General features: G+C 47.1%; 1 protein-coding gene across 4 annotated transcripts; it reads left to right on the top strand.

Annotated features, from left to right (window-relative positions):
- The first annotated feature begins 2511 nt into the window (after positions 1-2511).
- Positions 2512-16976, top strand: Rapsn (receptor associated protein of the synapse). 4 transcript variants are annotated; one of them, XM_020179138.2, is made up of 8 exons: positions 2515-7204; positions 7776-8114; positions 13683-13841; positions 14240-14338; positions 14414-14536; positions 15003-15056; positions 15984-16270; positions 16627-16751. In XM_020179138.2, the coding sequence occupies exons 1-8, from the start codon at positions 7013-7015 to the stop codon at positions 16679-16681; spliced, it is 1308 nt and encodes a 435-aa protein (XP_020034727.2). In that variant the 5' UTR covers positions 2515-7012; the 3' UTR covers positions 16682-16751. The 4 variants fall into 4 exon arrangements, with proteins under 4 accessions (XP_073901490.1, XP_020034727.2, XP_020034726.2 ...); XM_020179137.2 differs by having other exon boundaries at positions 2519-7204; positions 16708-16976; XM_020179139.2 differs by having other exon boundaries at positions 2522-7204; positions 16071-16270; positions 16708-16976.
- The last annotated feature ends 329 nt before the right edge of the window (positions 16977-17305 follow it).

Raw genomic sequence — 17305 nt, 5'->3', positions numbered from 1 at the left:
TTTAGCCAGTGGTGAAAATTGTGAACCCAAACCGTCCACCAGGGTGAGGGGCAGAGAGATATGAGAGATAAAAACTGAGGGTCTTCACTTTTCAGTGTGTGCTGGCTTGCCTGACTTAGGCCGGAGGCACACACCCTTCCACAGAAGTAAATTTTTCCTTGCCCACCATTAGCAAACACATGGCCTGTGGGGCCAGGCCTATGGGGGTGTCTGGGATAGCATTTCCCCAGTGCTAGGTAGCATCCACAAAGTTTGTGAACAAAATAATGTGGGGGTGTTCTCCCGCCTCCTAGTGATCAGCAACACAGTAACATACTCAAGGCTCTGAGAAATCAGGCAGTAAAGAAACCTCAGATTTGATTTAACCTAGCATCTCCCAAGCGGGCTCCCTTTTAATACTGTCTACTTCTTCCCCACAAATTACCATGTAGTTGGGGTTTAGCAGCTTTTGTCAAGAGCTGTAGAGTCCTTGCCTAGTATGCCCCAAGTCCCTAGGTTTGATCCCCAGTAGTGCCCCCCACAAAAAAAGCTTTTATCAGCCTAATCTTGCTTTTAATTGCTCCTTTATTGAAATCCCCATTTTTGTTCATTAAAAACATATTTAAAATCAGAACTTTGTGTTAATAATGCCAGTAGTTGTCCTAGCTAATGCTAGTTGACTGTTCGAGGTAACCAGGTGCTGTGGGAAACACATGACACTCTTTATGCATTCTTTACATCATTCCTGGGAGGTAGCTGCTGTTCTCATCCCCATTTTACAGATGAGCAAGTTGGCTAAAAGAAATGGGGTTGCCTGCCAGGAAATGGTATGCACTCTGAATTAAACTGGGTCACCTGACTCCTGAGCCATTTCTCTTAATCACTACTGGGTAGAAATGAATGAAAAGTAAATAAAGGTGCTTTTGTTAACCTTCTCCTTACAGGTGACTGTACTGTTTCTAGTCTCAGGGAGGGATGGGGGCACCCTGAGGCTGGGATTCTACCACTTGAGCCATGTCCCAACCTTGTTGCTTCTTGTAAGTTTAAAAATTTCCCTAAGACAGGGAATGTAGTTCATTGGTAGAGCACTTGCCTCGCACATACAAGTCCCTGGGTTCAGTCCTCATTACAAAAAATTAAAATTTAACAAAAAAAGAATATGGTTCAAAAGTAGTATTTTTAGCTTTTTTTGGGGGGGAACAGTACTGGGGTTTGAACTCAGGACCTTTCTAACTTGCTACACAGGTGCTCTACCACTTGAGCTGTGCCTCCAGCCCCGTTTCTAACCTTTTATTTATTTAACTTTTGCATCTTTGTAATCATGAGAATATTCTTTTGTGTGGTGGGGGGGTTGGAGTTTGAACTCAGGACTTTGTGCTTATGAAGCAGTCAGGTTCTGCTTGAGTCCCACCTTCAGTCCATTTTGCTCTGGTTACTTTTAAGATATGGAGTCTCATGAACCATTTGCCCAGGCTGGCCTCGAAACTCAATCCTCTCAATCTCAGCCTTCCAAATAGCTAGGATTACAGGTGTGAGCCACTGTCCAATCTTCATTAAACAGTTTGTTTTGCCTGCAAAACCTTTTTATCTATAAATAACTCAGGACCTATTTTTTGCCACATTCTTGTTTCCTGTCTGTATGGACTTTCTCAGTCAGCACACAACTTTCCTAACACATAATATGCTCACCTGAACAGCTCAGTTCCTAATGAGGAAAGCCACTGGGATGGAAATTAAAGACCAGGTTTGCTGGAAATGTCACTAGTGTCTGATTACACTTCAGGAGAGAGCATAGGTGACTTTGTCCTGTGTTTTCCACCCTTTTTACACAATTCTTTTCCTTCTGAAGAGTTCTTTCTAACCCCCCCTTCTGGTGTTAATCACATTTGTCTCTGCTGCTAAAATCTGCATCTGTAGGGAGAACTGTTTCTAAATCAAAGTCATCTTGGAATGGGAAATTGAACATGTTCAACTGGGAAGGGCCACCCTCACATTCCTGAAGGCATGTCTTCTCACTAGTCCCACTTCACTCTGAGGTGTTCCACTAAACTAAGGTCTCTTTCAGTATGCACTTTTTTGTTGTTTTGTTTTTAGCAGCTTTATTGAGATACAGGTTACATTAATCTATATAGTTCACACACATCCATAATACCATCCACTGGTTTGTAGAGTGGTGCAGCTATCGTTACAACCTAACTTTAGAACATTTTCATCACCCTTTTTCTCAGCCCCTGGTTACCACTAATCTTTTGGTAGCTTTGCCTGTTCTGGGCATTTCATGTAAATGCAGTCATAGGACATACGGCTTTTTGTGTCTTAGACTACCTCCTGAGGCATTTTCTTTTTTCTTCCTCCTCAGAAACACCTGCCCTACCATTCCCAGTCCTTCTCAGTTTCTGCAGCAACGCTATCCCTTCTGGCTCTCCCAGCTCCTCTTCCTGTTCACCTGCTGTATTGCTTAGCTTATCCTGAATGTGACAGCAGTTTCCAGCTGCATTGTCCCAAATAGTTCCCATTAGCCATTGTAGCTATTTTAAGTTTAAATAAAATTAAAAAGTTAGGACCTCTGTTTCACTCACCACATTTGATGCTTTTGTGTGTGTGTGTGTGTGGTATTGGGGCTTGAACTCAGGGCCTTCACCTTGAGCCACTCCACCAGCCCTTTTCTGTGAAGGTTTTTTTGAGATAAGATTTCACGAAGTATCTGTCCAAGCTGGCTTTGAACCATGATCATCCTGATCTCTGCTTCCTGAGTAGCTAGGATTATAGTTGTAAGCCACTGCCGCCCGTCATGATGCATTGTTATCGTATTAGTGCCAATACAGGAAAGATAGGGTCTCACTATGAAGTCAGGCTCATTTCAAACTTGTGATCCTTCTGCCACTGCCTCTGAGGTGTTGGGATGATAGGCATATGCCACTACATCCAACTTGATTTACTTTTACAAAATCATATTTTCACCCCTAGTCTTCCCAGCAGCCAGAAGAATAGGAAGGTAGATAGCTGAGGCACAGAGAAGCTGCAGTTCCTTCCAGTCACGTGGGCTAATAGAAGAGTTGGATTTTAGCGCAACCTAGGCTGACTTTATGTAGAGCATGTTCCTTTGGGGAGTCATTATGGTGGACCCTGGGATGCTGTGGCTTAAGTTCCACCTTTAAAATGGAGCATCAGGGCTGGTGGCTCATTCCTGTAAATCTTAGCTACTCAGGAGGCAGAGATCAGGATGATGGTAGCTCAAAGCCAGCCTGGGCAAATGGTTCTCCAAATAACCAACACAAAAAAGGGCTGGTAGAGTGGCTTAAGTAGTAAGAGTGTCTGCCTAGCAAGCGAGAGGCCCTGAGTTCAAACCCCAGTTGTGCAAAAAAAAAAAAACTTCAGGAAGCAGAGACACTGCCTATCTCACTTCTCACTGATTCCTCACAGGACCACCAGGTAAACATTCAGTCAACATAGGAATAAGTAAATAAACACCAGTTGCTTTGTCCAAGAGCTTTCTGGTTGCTGGTGGAGTGGCTTAAGTTGTAAAGCGCCTGCCTAGCAACTGTGAAGCCTGGAGTTCAAACCCCAGTACTGCCAAAAAATAAAAATAAAAACGAGCTTTCTGGTGGCTTTTTCTCTCAACCACAGAGTTTTACACAGTTTGATCTTTTAGAAATTTCCATCTACTACAGAATAAAGGCAATAACTTACTTTTTGCATTCAGTTTACAGATTGCTAGCTGCCAGCTGGTACCTGAATTTGTAGGCCCTCTGCAGCAATAAAACAGGAATGACTGCAAAGTCTCTCAGAACTTCTTTTCAGGAATTCTGTTAATGGAACTTGTGAGCTTGAAGAGGCAGCTCACCAGGGGCCCTGACCTGTGAGGAAGTTGGTACCGAAGCCTGTTTCACAGGGCCCTGGAGGTACCCCATGGCAGTCAGGAAGGCCCCCAAGGGACGGGGACCAGCACTAGCCCTTCAGTCCAGAGTGCCATCGACCTTCTTATCCTTGGAGTAGGGTGTGCCCAGAGCCTGAGACATTCATGATGTGACTCCCAGTCAGTTTATAAAAGGTTTGAATTTGTGTGTGGATGGGTGTGTGGGACTTGGGTTTGAACTCACCCCCAGTGAGTTCATACTTGCAAAGCTTCATACGTGAAAAGCAGGTGCTCTACTGCTTGAGACGCATTTCCAGTCCATTTTGCTGTGGTTATTTTGGAGATTGGGGCGCGGGGTAGGGTCTCACAAGCTGTTTGCCCAGCCTGCACTCAAACCATGATCCTCTCGATCTCCACCTCCCAAGTAGCTTCCTGCACTTGGCTGAATTTTGTTTTTTTTAAATGCAGAACATTCCAGTAGCTCGACAAGAAGCTTTTAGGGTATGTTTGGAAGAGTTTGTATTTTGGGCGGTTTGAACTCAGGGCCTACACCTTGAGCCACTTCACCAGCCTTTTTTTTGTGATGGGTTTTTTCGAATTGGGTCTCTCGAACTATTTGCCCAGGGCTGGCTTTGAACCTCCTGATCTCTGCCTCCTGAATAGCTAGGATTACAGGCATAAGCCACCCGTGCCCGGCTGAGCTTGTATTTTAAGTCTCTTAATTGGTTATGGTAGTAACCCTGGCATCACTAGCCCTGTGACCAAGGGCAAATTACTTGATCCTCTCAGCCTCAGATTCCTTAACTGTCTAATGGAAAGCAAAAACAACCCAGTAGGGTTGGGAAGATGGCCAATTGACTCAAAAGCTGGCTCCAGCACTGCCCCTGGGAAGCACTCACTAAAGTTGCTAACAGATTGATGAAGTGGCTCAAGTGGTATAGTGCCTGCCTAGCAAGCATAAGGCCCCGAGTTCAAACCCCAGTACTGAAAGAAAAAGAAAAAAGAGAAATAGAAATGTCCACACACAAAAATTGTACATGAATATTCATGGAATTATAATACCAAAAAGTCGAACAACCCAGATGACTAAAACCACGATCCTCTCGATCTCCACCTCCCAAGTAGCTAGGATTGCAGGTGTGAGCTTCCTGCACTTGGCTGATGAAGGGATATGGATGATCTCTCCATACAGTGAATGTTAACCAGCCATAAAAAGGAATCAAGTACTGATACATGCCGAAACATGGTAAGTGAAAGAAGCCCTCATAAAAGGCCACATATTGTGTGGTTCCCTGTCTACAAAGTGTCCAGAGTAGACAAATTCATAGACACTGGGTGGCTTAAGCAAGAAATTGGTGTTCTCACAGTTTCAGAGCTAAAAGGTGTCAGCAGAATTTAGGGCCTTTGTCCTTGGCTTGTGGATGGCCATCGTCTGCTTTTGTTAATCACCTGGTTTCCATGCATCTCTTTGTATAAGGACAGTCATCATATTGAAGTAAGGGCCACCCAAATGACCTCATTTTACCTCACTTAGCTCGTTATAGACCCTGTTTCCAAATATAGTCACATTCTGAGGTACAGGCGGTTAAGGATTTCAACATACGAATCTGGGCTGTGAGGGACACGGTGCAGCCATACCCGGGGGGAATGGAGAGTAGTTGCCAATGAGTGTAGCTCTCTACTGATGATAGTGTTCTGGAAGTGGTGAATAGACTAAAAGGATGACCTATGAACTTTGCCCTGGGATAGGAAGAAGCCTGGCATACAGAGGGTGACTGGCACAGATGATAAGAACTGATGGGATTGGCAGTGGCCCCCTCACCTAGGGCTTCTCTCAACCTGAGAAGCTCCAGTTCTTCAGGTGTCTACTCTCCCTGCCCCTGTAGGACTTGGTCCTTCTCCATGGTGTCTGGCATTAGAACTCACTATCAGGGATGCTTCTACACTGGGGTGTGGATTGGAATTGGAACACTTTCTAAATCTTCAAGAGCCAAGCTCTGGCCCTGGTGGGCAGTTTGTATAGAGAGGGATAATCTTTGCTTATCAACACATAGTGTTTCTTAGGCACCAGATGCTGTTCTGGGTGAGCAAGTCATTTTGTTCTCGTATCATTATTCTCCATTCTGTGGTTCCAAGTAAGTTGCCTCAAGTCTCAGTGCTCACACAGCTAGTATACAGAAAGCAGAGCCAGGATCAGAGCCCTGCCACCCTGGCTCCAGGGCCCAGCTGTTAACCACTGTGCTGTGTTGTGTGTGAGCCACCACACTGCTGCCTTGTAACAGCCTTGTGGGTTAGTGTTTATTATCATCACGTGATACCTGAGGGCTGGCAGAGTGGCTGAAGTGATAGAGTGCTTGCCTCGTAAGCATGAGGCCCTGAGTTCAAACCTCAGTACCACCAGAAAAAATAAACCTGATAGATGAGGAAATTGAGGGCCAGAGAGATAAACTACATGGCTGGAGTTACACTATGAGTTTAGAAGCAAACCAGGCTAGATCCCAGACTACTGGCATCAGCTTTGAAGGCCCTTCTCCAGCTCTCTCTAGAATGAGATGTTGGGGATGGTGTGGGCATGGGTATTTGGCTAAGTAACCATAGTGTCCAATGAACCATAGGAACAAAGAGGACCAGTTGAGAGGAAAAGTGTGGGTGTGAATGGGGAAACAGGCTAGGGGCTAACCTCACCTCCCTGATGCCTGTGTCTAGCCTCATCCCTGCTGCTCCCTGCTGTCAGTCCTCCTGGCCTGAGGCCAGTCCACTCCCTGGCATTGGCACCTTGGCAAGGCCTCATGGAGGGCCCAACTTGTCAGTGGGACCAGGGTCAGCATCAGAGGTGCCAAAGAGACGTGCAAGTAGATGCCCAGGCGGCAAGATGCCTGTATCACTGAGAAGCCACCCCCCAGTGTGGGGTGGGTGTGGCCGAGGCCCGCGTGACCTTGCTGCTGACAATTCCTCAGCGGTCACGTGGTCCCCAACTGGCAGGGACAGCTGCGGACAGGGGCCACAGCTTTGTTTCAAGGGTGGCGCCTGTTCTCTATCCAGGCCCCTCTTGGCTTCTGCCCTACACTGCTTTTCTTTGAGGCTTAGAGGGCAGTCTACACTTTGGGTCCCTGTATGAGGACCTAGAGGCACGGAGACACCAGGGTCTCTCCCTGTGGGGCACAGGGCTGTGGGACAATGGGGCAGGACCAGACAAAGCAGCAGATTGAGAAGGGACTGCAGCTGTACCAGTCCAATCAGACAGAGAAGGCACTGCACGTGTGGATGAAGGTGCTGGAGAAGAGTTCGGACCTCGTGGGGCGTTTCCGTGTGCTGGGCTGCCTGGTCACAGCCCACTCAGAGATGGGCCGCTACAAGGAGATGCTGAAGGTGGGTGTACCCTCCTGGGGTGTGTGGGAGGCTGGGCCCAGAGCTAGATTCCTCCCAGGGCCCCTGACAGCTTCCTTAGAGTCCTTTGTGTTCTACAGGCTAGTGCCTGAGACTTTGAATCTGCATCTCAGGCCTTGCGGAGACACTGGGTGGTAGCTTCAGATTCAGGCCTGTGGCCTTGAACTTTGGTGTCTGAACCTCTGAGACAAGTTCTTGACTTAGGTCCCAGGGTTCGTGGCTTTCAGACTCTAGGTTTCAGCCTCCCTGTTGGGGGTTCTGTGTATGACCTGGGGATGCAGCCGGCAGGCTTGAGGCGAAGGCTGGTGGGCAGTAAAAACTAGATCTGAGTCTGGGGGTTGATGCCCCAGGGCTGATGCTTCTACTCTTCTGTCTGGAGAATGTGTCTGAGATTGGGGGTTGGGGGACAGTGGCTCTGAGTCTAAGCTTTGGGATCTGCTTGGCTGCTTTGGCTGTGAACCTGGGATGGGTATGACAGCCCCTGGTCTGAACCTGGGGTTGGAGGTTCAGAGTCCAGGCTGACAGCTACCTGCCCATCACTCCGGGGGGACAGTTTGCTGTGGTCCAGATTGACACTGCCCGGGAGCTGGAGGATGCCGACTTCCTCCTGGAAAGCTACCTGAATCTGGCGCGCAGCAACGAGAAGCTGTGTGAGTTTCACAAGACCATCTCCTACTGCAAGACCTGCCTCGGCCTGCCTGGCACCAGGGTAGGTGCCCAGCTTGGAGGCCAGGTCAGCCTGAGCATGGGCAATGCCTTCCTGGGCCTCAGTCTCTTCCAGAAGGCCCTGGAGAGCTTCGAGAAGGCCCTACGCTATGCTCACAACAACGATGACACCATGCTTGAGTGCCGCGTCTGCTGTAGCCTGGGCAGCTTCTACACCCAGGTCAAGGTGGGCCTGGGCCCCAGGGGGAGGCAAATGGGGTCTCCAGGGCTGGGATTTGGGCTGAGGGCCTCTCATGGACCACACTCCCTACTGTGCTGCTTCCTTTAGCCCTCATTTTAGGAAAGGGGGTGGTGAACTAGAAGAGGCCAGGAAGAATAGAGCCAGAATTCAAATCTTGATTTTTTTTTTTTTTGTCCAACATCTTGGGGGAAGTGGGATGTTCCTGTATGAGGACAAATCATGGATCTACACTGTCACAAGTTTGCTGTGTGATCTTGGGCAAGTCACCTCTGCTCTCGGAATCCTGGGAAGGATATGTATAAAATGAGGGAAGGAGGTATGGCTCAAGCAGTAGAGCACCTGCTTTGTAAGTGCAAAGTCCTGAGTTCAAATTCCAGTCCCACAGCAGAGATGTAAGGATTCATTTCATCAAATTTAATGAGCATCTCCTGTATCCCAAGCACTTCTGGACTATTTCTCTGTAGCAGTGAAAGCAAGAGTCCCCAATGAGGTTTGCATTCTAGCTGGGGGAGGATCAGGAAGCTAATCAGGGGTATTACAAGGAGGTAAGCAGTGCTGGGATGGGGGTGGGGACACAGTTTCAAATAGAGTGGTCAGAAGGCCTCAGGGAGTGATGAAGGAGGTGAGAGTGGGCCATGCAGAAATCTGGGGAAAGAACATTCCAGGCAAAGCTTTGCCTTTCAGGAAGGATAGAGACCCCATGACTGCGCAGGTGTGTGAAGGAGTGGAGAAGTACGAGGAAGGATGGGTTGTGAATGAGCTGATAGGGTCAGTGACCACAGGCTTCTGATCAGAGGATTTGCTCATCTTTCCCTGTCCTGTACATCCAGGTTGTGGATTTGTTTTGTTTTGTTTGTTTTTTTGTGGGACTGGGGTTTGAACTCGGGGCTTCGCACTCACAAAGCAGGCACTCTTTACCACTTGAGCCACTCCTTCAGTCCATTTTGCTCTGATTATTTTGGAGATGGGGTCTTGCAAACTATTTGTCCAAACTGACATCAAATTTCCTCTGATCTCAGCCTACCATGTAGCTAGGATTTCAGGCTTGAGGCACCAGCACCTGGTCTCACAGGGGTTTTTAATACCTGGAACATGGTAGATAGATAATAAATCTTGGGATAAATGATGCCTAAATGCTGAAGGAAAACAAGAGGACGGGAGGAAATGAGAGACATCAAGGACAACCACTAGGATTCTGTTTTCAGGAACTAGATTCCATTCAGTGAGATGAGATACTATTGGGGAGGGATAGGGATTTATTAATTTATGTTTGCACTACTGGGATTTGAGCATGCCAGTCAGGTGCTGTACCACTTGAACCACACCCCAACCCTTAACCTTTTTTATTATATAGAAGATCACACCTGTAATCCCAGCCCTTAGGAAGATGATGAGTTTGAGGCCATCCTGGACCATATAGCAAATCCTTGTCTCAAGAAAAAAAAAAAAGGCAAATGCCCATGGCTTACACCTGTAATCCTAGCTACTCAGGAGGCAGAGTTCAGGAGGATTGAAGTTCGAAGCCAGCCCCAGGCAAATAGTTCTTCTAGACCCTATCTTGAAAAAACCCTTCACAAAAAAAGGGCTGGTGCAGCAGCTCAAGATGAAGGCCCTGAGTTCAAGCCCCGGCACTGCAAATAAATAAATAAATTTTAAAAAGGAAAAAAAAAACTAACCATATAAAAATATAGGGGATAATATAATGAATCACCATATACCCTCTATTTAGACTTAACAATTATTCATATTTGCTACATTTCATTTACATATTTTAACTAAAACGTTGTGATAGAAAATTGTAGCCATCATGGCATTTTTACCCTGAAGTAGTTTAGCATGCATCTCTAAAATTTTAAACAGGCATTTTGTTTTACAAGAATACTTTCTGACATAATTACAATGACTATTATCACACACACCAAAATTATCATAATCTCTGAATAGCATCTCTGAATAATCTCTGAATGCCCAGTCTATATTTAAATTTCTCTGCTTATCCTAAAAATATGCCTTTACCCTCAGCTTCTTTGAAGTGGGACGGAAGCAAGAGCCACATGTCAGAGCGGTTTATTGTCTCTGAATAGAAAACTCTTACTCTCCCCCTTTGTTTTCCATGATTTATTGAAGAAACCAAATGAACTGTCTTGCAGAAGGTCCCATCCCATTTTCTCATCTTTTTCTCAGAGTTCTTCCTTAATCTCCTTTATTCTCTATGAGTTGGAAGTTAGATATGACTTGTTGAGATTATGGTCACACATTTTTGGTAAGAATACTAACTGTATCATGGATCTGTGCCCTCCATGTCACATCGTATCTGATGGTTGTGGGATTAATAGCCTGATCCCTCCATTTTCAGGTTTGGGGTGGCACTTTGATCTGTATTGGGTTTTGCAACATTTTCTTCAATGATTTTAGTATCCATTGATGTTTGTTGCTTAATCAATTATTTCATTTCAATGCTAATGAAATGATTTTTCCAAGGTTGTTCCTTCTTCATTTTTTAGCTGGGATTTTTCTATAAGGAAGATCTTTCCTTCATCAGGTAGGGCTGGTTAGTTGACTCTGGAAAACCACTCCTAAAGGACAGACCGAATACTTCCCACATTTCCTTCAATTACACTTTTCAGAATAAGGAGTTAGTGTCACAACTGCCTTCAGTGGTCACACTTACTTGCTTGTTCTCTCTTATCTTTTGGGGTTATCACTATGGAATCATGGATTTTTTTTTTCTATTCAGTACCCCTCAGTCAATTACAATCTTTTTGTTTGCTTATTTGGTTTTGGTGCTGGGGATTAAACTCTAGACCTTTGGAGGCAAAGGTCTAGAGGCAAGCACTTCACCACTGAGCTACATCCTCAGTAGCTCAGCCATCCCTTCTTTTTTTTTTTTTCAGTACTGAAGTTTGAACTCAGGGCCTACACCTTGAGCCATTCCGCCAGCCCCTTTTTTGTTACAGGCTTTTTTTCTTTTCTTTTTTTTTTTTTTTTGAGATAGGGTCTCAAGAACTATTTGCCTGGGCTGAGTTCAACCTCAATCCTCCTGATCACTGCCCCTTGAATAGCTAGGATTACAGGCATAAGCCAATGGTATTCCCTTCAGTATGGCCCCTATGTCCTTTTATTTAGTCTCTGTTTTTTGGCACAATAAACCATCCCAGCTTATTTTGAACATCCTCAGTCTCAGCCCCGGAGTCAACTATTTCTCCAAGTTCTTAGTGGGAAAAGGTATTTAAAGTCTATCAGGTGCTCACTGGTAGTGGGTTAATTGTGCTTTTAAGTCTTTTCAGTTGCCAGGAAAACTAGAGGCAATACAGTAATGATATTTCCAATTCAAGTCTAATATTTAAGACTCTCTCTTCTTTCAGTGCTGGGAATTGAACCTACGACCTTGCACATGCTAGGCAAATGCTCCCCAGCCTAGTATTAGTATCATCATTATTTATTATATTTTAAGACAGACTCTCCCTAAATTACCCATGCTGGTCTCAAACTCCCATGTGTCCAAGGCAGTCTTTCAACTTGAAATTCTCCTGCCTCAGTCTCCCAAGCAACTGGGATTACAAGTGTACACCACCATGCCCAGTCCCTTAATCTCACACACACACACACACACGCACACACACACACATATGTACATGATTTCACATATATATTTTTGTGTGTATGTGGTACTGGAATTTGAACCCATGGCTCACACTTGCCAGGCAGGCACTCTACCACCTGAGCCATTCTACCAGGCCCCCATTAATTGATTTTAAACTTGATTCTCATGGGGCGCCAGTGGCTCATGCCTGTAATCCTAGCTACTCAGGAGGCAGAGATCAGGAGGATTGAGGCTCAAAGCCAGCCCTGGGCAAATATTTCATGATACTATCTTGAAAATACCCAACAAAAACAGGCTGCTGGAGTGGCTCAAATGGTAGAGCACCTGCCTGCAAGTGTGAAGCCGTCAGTGAAACCCCAGTACAAATGTATATATCGTTAGAATCCTTTATTTCTATTTTCTGTTTTTTAGTTCTTAAATCTGTAAACCATTTATGTAGCTTCAAGTTAAAAAGCACATCATAATGTACATTAGTAAAAGGGTTTTTAAGGGTTTTTTTGTTGTTGTTTGAGGCAAGGTCTCACTATATAGCCCACACTGGCCTCAAACTTGCCATCTTCCTGTCTCAGCCTCCCATGTGCTGGGATTTCAGGCATGCACACCGAAGTAAGAGAGTTTTTTATTTTTTATTTTTGGGTTTTCGTGTGTGTGTGTGTGTGTGTGTGTGTGTGTGTGTTTGTTTGTTTGTTTGTTTTAGATTTTTGAAACAGGGTCTTGTATATAGCCCAGGCTGGTCTCCAACTCCATATGTAGCTCAGGCAGTTCTTGAACTTGTGATCTTCTTTTTTTTTTTTTTTCATTTTTCTTTTATTATTCATATGTGCATACAAGGCTTGGTTCATTTCTCCCCCCTGCCCCCACCCCCTCCCTTACCACCCACTCCACCCCCTCCCTCTTCCCCTCACCCCCTCAATACCCAGCAGAAACTATTTTGTTGTAGAGAGAGTATAAGCAATAATAGGAAGGAACAAGGGTTTTTGCTGGTTGAGATAAGGATAGCTATACAGGGCATTGACTCACATTGATTTCCTGTGCGTAGGTGTTACCTTCTAGGTTAATTCTTTTTGATCTAACCTTTTCTCTAGTACCTGTTCCCCTTTTCCTATTGGCCTCAGTTGCTTTAAGGTATCTGCTTTAGTTTCTCTGCGTTAAGGGCAACAAATGCTAGCTAGCTTTTAGGTGTCTTATCTATCCTCACCCCTTACTTGTGTGCTCTCGCTTTTATCATGTGCTCATAGTCCAATCCCCTTGTTGTGTTTGCTCTTGATCTAATGTCCACATATGAGGGAGAACATATGATTTTTGGTCTTTTGTGCCAGGCTAACCTCACTCAGAATGATGTTCTCCAATTCCATCCATTTACCAGCGAATGATAACATTTCGTTCTTCTTCATGGCTGCATAGAATTCCATTGTGTATAGATACCACATTTTCTTAATCCATTCGTCAGTGGTGGGGCGTCTTGGCTGTTTCCATAACTTGGCTATTGTGAATAGTGCCGCAATAAACATGGGTGTGCAGGTGCCTCTGGAGTAACCTGTGTCACAGTCTTTTGGGTATATCCCCAAGAGTGGTATTACTGGGTCAAATGGTAGATCCATGTCTAGCTTTTTAAGTAGCCTCCAAATTTTTTTCCAGAGTGGTTGTACTAGTCTACATTCCCACCAACAACTTGTGATCTTCTTGCCTCAATCTTCCAAGTAGCTGGGATTACAGTTTTGCACCACCACACACAGTTAAGCTCTTGGGATACAGTCCTAATGCTAATCTGTGCACTCCTACAGGCCATACCCTTGCTCCTGCTACCTAGGTCACTCCTCTCCCTGGAGGCCAAAATAAATCAGTGAATACTGAGCCTCATGGCTACCAGCGAAGCCAAGCCCTTGAGTCCTTGGCTTGGGGCAGCTCCTACCACTCAGTGCACTCTTCCCATCCTGTGTTCCCTTCAGGACTACGAGAAAGCCCTGTTCTTCCCCTGCAAGGCTGCAGAGCTCGTCAATGACTATGGCAAAGGCTGGAGCCTCAAGTACCGGGCCATGAGCCAGTACCACATGGCTGTGGCCTACCGTCTGCTTGGCCATCTGGGCAGTGCCATGGAGTGTTGTGAGGTGGGGAAGCTGGGGAGCGGGCAGCTGGTCAAGGTGATGATGGTGGTGTGGACCAGGGGTTGAGCCTAGACACAGGGCCTCCTGCCTCTAGATCAGCCCATGGAGGCCCCTGAGGCTTGCCCATGGCCAAGCTCTCTCCAGCTGAGTCCCCCAGCTCTACCCCAGAACTCATTCCCTTCCAGTCCATCCTCAAGGGAAGGGGTCTCCTCTGTTCCCAACACCCTCTGTCAAATGACAGTAGCCATCTCCTTGGGACAATGGGCTCAGCAGGATGCAGGAGGCCTCAGCACCATGATGGGTGTATTAGGATCTGAGGATTTCATGATCCCTGAACTGTTCCTTATGTGAGGGAACTGCTGGGCAGAGAGCACCCCATGAGTGACCAGCCTTCCTTTCAGGAGTCCATGAAGATTGCTCTGCAGCACGGGGACCGGCCACTTCAGGCTCTCTGCCTGCTCTGCTTTGCCGACATCCACCGGAGCCGTGGGGACCTGGAGGTGAGGTCACCAGGATGAGGCTGGGGGTGGTTCAGGCCTGCCCTGGCCTGATTCCACTTCTACTCTGGTCTTCAGACAGCCTTCCCTAGGTACGACTCTGCCATGAGCATCATGACAGAGATTGGAAACCGCCTGGGTCAGGTGCAGGTGCTGCTGGGTGTTGCCAAGTGCTGGATGGCCAGGAAATCACTGGACAAGGTGAGGTGGCTTGGGGCCAGTAGTCAGCCGAAATCTGTGGGTCTGGTCCTGGGCAGGGATCTCTCAACCTCTCTGTACATTTAGCCTTGTCTTGTTCCTATGAGGCCAGGACATTGCTAGGTATTTTCCAAGCTCATAGGAGGCCCATGACTTGCCCAGGCACCCACAGCTAGAAAAGGGCCAGAGCTGGGACATTTTAACTCTGGGACACTTTAACTGCCTCCTGTGATCTCACAGCATCCTGCGGGACAGGTGTGTTCTGCCCGTTCTGTGTCTGCAGAAACCAAGGTGTGGGTCACTCATTCACACAGCTCTTGGAACTGTGCCCATCTCTCCCTGCTACCTTCACTTACAGGGCAGTGGCCCCAGCCTATTGCCCTCCCCAGGCCCATCCTCCCTTTCTTTGCTATGAGTCAAGGTTTGTCAGATACACTGCCCACAGCCCTGGTCTCTGTTAACCTTCCAGGCTCTGGACACCATTGAGCGAGCCCAGGACCTGGCCGAGGAGGTGGGGAACAAGGTCAGACATAATTGTGTCTCCTGGGTCTGGGGTCAAGAGCCAAAGCGTGTGTGGGGGAGACAGGAGCTTGGGGGAAGTTTGCTGGGACTTGCTCATGCCCTCTAGGAGCTGCCTGCAGCAGCCGTCTCCAGCTCCCTGGATCTCTCTTCCACCTGGAGAGCACTTCTGGGGTGGGCAAAAATTTCATAGATGGGAGGATAGCCAAAGTCTCCAGAGCCTTTTGCTGTTCATTATAACTCCAAACAGTGGCCTCCACTGCCTGGGAGCTGGGCAGGCACAGATCCTCATAGGTTCCAGTTCTTCTCTGTGAGGTGGATCCAGCAACCCCATTTTGTAAATGGGGAAAGTGGGGCTCTGAGAGGCAGTCAAGGTCCTTCACCTACTAACTGATCAGTTGTAATGCCAAATACAATGTTCTTTCCATAGTATATGCCCAAGTTTAACAATCATATCCAAACCTTAAAATCTTAAAAACAGGCTTAGTGTCTCGAAGAGGTGCATTTCTCTGAGATCTGGTGCACATTCCAACTAAAATAGCAAAATATATTTACTTTTGATTAGATTCCAGCCATTCAGGTATACAGAGGAGTCAGGCTGATCAGAAATGTTAATGAAGCCAGTTGCAGGTGGCTCATGCCTGTAATCCTAGCTAATTGGGAGGCAGAGGTAGGAGGATTGTGAGTTTTAGGCCAGCCTGAGTAAAGTTAGCGAGACTGTGACTCAGAAACAAAAATACAAACAAAAAGACCTGAGGGGGTATGGTAGAATACTTGCCAACCAAGTTCAAGGCCCTGAGTTCAATCCCCAGCGCCCCAAAATGGGGGGTTCCTAGGCATTTCTAAGGATGGAGACCTCTGATCTCACCTATCCTCCCATTTTGCTGGAAGGGAATCAGAGACACAGAGAGGGCAGGATGTTTTTTCCTAGGTCCAACAGCAAGGCAGGGCAGTGACTGGGACTGGAACTGGCCTTGGTCTTGTCCCCTGCCTCACTCTCCTGTTCGCATGGCTCCAGCTGAGCCAGCTCAAGCTGCACTGCCTGAGCGAGGCCATCTGCCGCAGCAAGGGGCTGCAGCAAGAGCTGCGTGCGCACGTCGTGCGGTTCCACGAGTGCGTGGAAGAAACAGAGCTCTACTGTGGCCTGTGCGGCGAGTCCATAGGCGAGAAGAACAGCCGGCTGCAGGCCCTGCCCTGCTCCCACATTTTCCACCTCAGGTGAGGCCACCTGTGGGGCACCTAGCATAGCTGCCTGCAGCACACTGGTAACACTAACAGCAAACACTCACCTAGTGCTTTCTGCTGAGTTCTCTCTGGCATGTTCTAAGAACTTCCCATTTATTAACTCACTGAATCCTTCCTGCAGCCTGTGAGGTGGCCATTCTCATTATTATGACTCCAAAGGGAATTCTGAGAAGCCTCTGAAAGTCATTAGGTCACACAGCCAGGGCCAGGTCTGCCTCAAGGTGGCACTATGTGCCAGCTCCACCCCAGGCTTGACTCCATGCCTGGAAGCTCCTGGAACAGAACAGGAGCCTGGGGCCAAGTCTTTTCCCTCCCCTGTTCTGTGGCAGGCCCTGTGAAGATAAGGGAAGACACAGGGCTGGGAGGAAGGACCCACCTTGTTGAGTAGACGGAGTCCTTTGCCTTGTCAGGTGCCTGCAGAACAATGGCACTCGGAGCTGCCCCAACTGCCGCCGCTCCTCCATGAAACCTGGCTTTGTGTGACTTCCGGCTGTGATCCTGGACTTCTGCTGCACCTCCCTTTGCTCCCTTTCCATTGTCACTCTGGAGGTCTTGATGTTCTCCTGGGTAGCAGCCAGGGCCTTGGGGCCTGCCCTCTGCTGCTCCTCTGGGCCTAGCTGCCCTCCCCTACCTCTTTGTACTTTGCTCTTTATAGAAAAATAAACTGTTTTTATCAGTCCTGATTATTTTCACCTTCCCTGGGGTAGAGAGAGTGGGGGCAAGGCTCTCTATGTGGGTTTCCCCAGACATTCTTCAGGAACTCAGATGCTCCAGTGAGCCAAAGGCAAGATCTCTGCTGGTGAGACACTGTGCAGGTATTGGGAGAGGAGTACAACCTACAGTAAACACAATAAACAGTATGGAAAGGCATAGGAAGCTGTTGTGGGATGAATTGTGCATTTCCTCCTGCCCCCAATTCGTGTGTTGAAGGCTTAGTCTGTTCGGGCTGCTATCACAAAATACATAGACTGAGGGGTTTATGAAATGTATTTCTCACAGTTCTGGAGG

Source organism: Castor canadensis, chromosome 1, assembly GCF_047511655.1.
Source record: "Castor canadensis chromosome 1, mCasCan1.hap1v2, whole genome shotgun sequence".
Taxonomy (NCBI): Eukaryota; Metazoa; Chordata; class Mammalia; order Rodentia; family Castoridae; genus Castor; species Castor canadensis.
This window is presented reverse-complemented; position numbering and strand designations above follow the sequence as displayed.

Excerpts from the sequence above, each read along its gene's own strand:
- Rapsn (XM_020179137.2), top strand. The coding sequence starts at position 7,013 with ATGGGGCAGGACCAGACAAAGCAGCAGATTGAGAAGGGACTGCAGCTG. Across the intron at positions 14,339-14,413 it reads GGAGCCGTGGGGACCTGGAG|ACAGCCTTCCCTAGGTACGA; the intron begins GTGAGGTCACCA and ends TCTGGTCTTCAG. Across the intron at positions 16,271-16,707 it reads TCCCACATTTTCCACCTCAG|GTGCCTGCAGAACAATGGCA; the intron begins GTGAGGCCACCT and ends TTGCCTTGTCAG.